The following is a 2,797-nucleotide window of genomic DNA, read 5'->3' as shown; positions in this document are numbered from 1 at the left end:
AATATTAATTTTTAAATAATAATTTTTACAATTTTTCAATGAAGAATTTATTGCCCCATGAAAAGAGAAGAATATATCATGCCTTCAATCCCTGAAAATGCAATGACAATAGTAATAATAATTTGTTTTTTGTTTGTAGTGCATGCTTTGGAGTTGGTACGTAGCAGACGACACCCAATTTTACATAGTCGGTGCGGTAATCCTCGTAATCGCAACGAATCACTTGAAAGTGGCAGCTTTCTCAGTGATTACACTAATGGTGAGCTCATGGCTGACCACAGGATACATAGCTCTCGTGAACAATCACATGCCTAGCTCCGATGACCCATTAGCACTGTTCGATAAAATTTACGATAAGCCGTGGACGAGACTTGGTCCTTACCTCATCGGAATGTCCGTTGGATATTTTCTATTTAAGACTGACTGTAAAGTCAAGATGTCAAGAACAACTGTTGTTATCGGCTGGCTTCTGTCATCAGCGTGTTTACTGAGTTTACTTTATGGACTATATGAAGCTGAATTATCACCAATTACAGCTGCTGCCTATTCTTCCTTGAGCCACAGTGCATGGGCACTTGGTCTTGCTTGGATCGTTATCGCTTGCAGTACCGGATATGGAGGTGAAAAAACCTTCAATTTTCATTCATTTTCAACTCGAATTTAATCACTCACTCCCTCACTCAAAATTGCCCAAACTTCTAATCTATAATTAATCAATTAATTTACAATTACTCTATAATCAGGTTCCGTAAAATTCTCTTACTCTATAATTCATTAATGAATTTACAACTTCTTTATAATCAGCTTTTCTGGAATTCTCTGGTCTACAATTTACTCAATTTTTTATCAATTCATTACGATTACAGGATGGGTGAACAAAATTCTCTCAGCACCGATTCTCTATCCCTTTAGCAGAGTCACTTACTGTGCTTATCTAGTTCATCCAATGATTATTCGGTTGACGGCTATGAATTTGGACTCGCCATTCCATTTGGGGAAAGATACAGTGGTGAGTCGACTCTTGACGTAAATTAAAAAACCTACACTCATTATAATGAAAGCAAATTAATTTCCTTATGCGATTTGCAGGTGGTCACATTCATCGGACAGGTTGTACTTTCCTACATCGTCTCCTTCGCAGTATCTCTATCATTTGAGGCTCCTATCGTCAGTATGCTCAAGATTCTCTCCCCCAAAAAGAAAAAACGAATGGAATGACCCTAACTTATTGTTTAAAAATCATTTCCGAGTGGCGATTCTACCCTTCAACCCCATGGAAATGACATAAATAATTTTCCTTTAATTATTATTATTAACCACGTGTATGAATAAATTATTTTCTTAGAATACTCAATTTATTTTTGTAAGTTTTGTGTTTATCTACAAAGGCGTAATAAAAATAGTAACGAACACGAATGAATGACTTTCGTTGAAATATTCACGATGTCGATTCAGTAGCGACTTGCGTTTGCAAGTCAACGAAGAATGGTCCTTGCTGGACGAATAGTTGGAGTTGCTGACGTGTTGCACTGTCAAATATATCTGAGGAAGCTTCAGAGAGATTCTTGACGATCTGGTATTTAATTTGTTTACAATTGTTGAAAGCTTCTGCAGATCGATCCAAGAGGAACTCGATTAAACCCGGCATAGCAGCAATATACTCTTGTCCCCACATTTGAGAAGCAATCTCAACAAGAACTTGCATGCACGATTGCCTAATATCATCGAACGGCTGTTTACACAGATTAACGATGAAGGTAAGAGATTCATCATGGAGCAGATCGAACCACGATTTAGTCAGAGATAAAATGCGATTGTCTTGTTGGGATTTATCAATATGAATGATCAATGCGAGATTGTCTAAGGCTCTCAGTCTTAACTCTGTTGGATGTTTCTCAATTATTAGAGAAATTCTCTTTATCGTTCTAGGCATAGCGTCGCCGAGTGATTCTAAGGCATATTTTCCTTCAATAGACGATGATACGTATCCGAGGGTGTCAAGGGCATTGGATAATAAAACTGCATCGTCCTCCTCAATTACTTGAAACAGTGCCAAAATAACGAACGGATATTTTGAGAATATCTCGTCGGGGCGGCTCTTTGCGACGTTTCCGAAGAATTTCATTAATCCAGGGATGAGAACTCTTGAAAGAACATTTTCATTCGCTTCTCTTATTTGATTAGCCAGTTTTTTCAATACGCTTCTTTCTTCAAGGTAATTCAGACCCTCTTGGGTACTCGCTAATTCAGTTAATGCTTCTAGAGTATTTAATTGGAGCAGCACATCATCGCTGTCCAAAATTTGCAGGAGACTAGCCAAAAATCCGGAATTGGCGGAGGCTTCTAAACCCTCGGGTGATGATTTTGCAATGTCAACGATGACCTCATAAACTCTGAATGTAACAGCATCGTTCTTCGGAATTAGTCGAGCAAATGCTCTCAGCATGGGACCTGTGTAAATGATTTTCACACCGTCTGGTACACGACCAATTTTTTTCATCATGTTCATCGCAATTAACGCGACATTTAAATTCTCATCCCCGATGGTTTCGATGACACGAATGAGTAGATTAATGTCATTTATCAGGCGAGGAACTTGCTCGATATTTTCTAATGTTTTTTCTATATTTTTGAGGACCAGAATTTTAACAGCTGCATTTCGATGATTCAAGTACTGGTACATCTCCAGTGGATAACGTTGATAAATGGCACCGGGTCTCAGGGCCCCGAATAGAAGAGTCAGAGATTTGCAAATCTCTTCGCAGTAAGTACTGCAAGTGTTGTGGAAAAAATTGTG

At 38.3% G+C, this 2,797-nt stretch overlaps 2 protein-coding genes across 2 annotated transcripts in view; one reads left to right on the top strand and one right to left on the bottom strand.

Annotated features, from left to right (window-relative positions):
- Nucleotides 1-1,240, top strand: part of LOC105273542 (uncharacterized) — a gene marked incomplete in the record, with an annotated part of 10,144 nt that extends 8,904 nt beyond the window's left edge. Inside the window, 3 exon segments of the mRNA XM_011316038.1 lie at nucleotides 140-620; nucleotides 867-1,009; nucleotides 1,090-1,240. Coding sequence (XP_011314340.1) covers nucleotides 140-620; nucleotides 867-1,009; nucleotides 1,090-1,218 — 753 coding nt within the window.
- Nucleotides 1,241-1,329: 89 nt separating this feature from the next.
- Nucleotides 1,330-2,771, bottom strand: LOC105273379 (26S proteasome non-ATPase regulatory subunit 5; the record flags this gene model as incomplete). The annotated part of the gene is given in 1 exon segment (XM_011315785.1): nucleotides 1,330-2,771. A coding segment is annotated over 1 exon segment (1,333 nt), but the record flags the coding sequence as incomplete, so codon positions are not given.
- Nucleotides 2,772-2,797: the final 26 nt, after the last annotated feature.

Source organism: Fopius arisanus, unplaced genomic scaffold (assembly GCF_000806365.1).
Source record: "Fopius arisanus strain USDA-PBARC FA_bdor unplaced genomic scaffold, ASM80636v1 scaffold00005, whole genome shotgun sequence".
Classification (NCBI taxonomy): domain Eukaryota; kingdom Metazoa; phylum Arthropoda; class Insecta; order Hymenoptera; family Braconidae; genus Fopius; species Fopius arisanus.
This window is presented reverse-complemented; position numbering and strand designations above follow the sequence as displayed.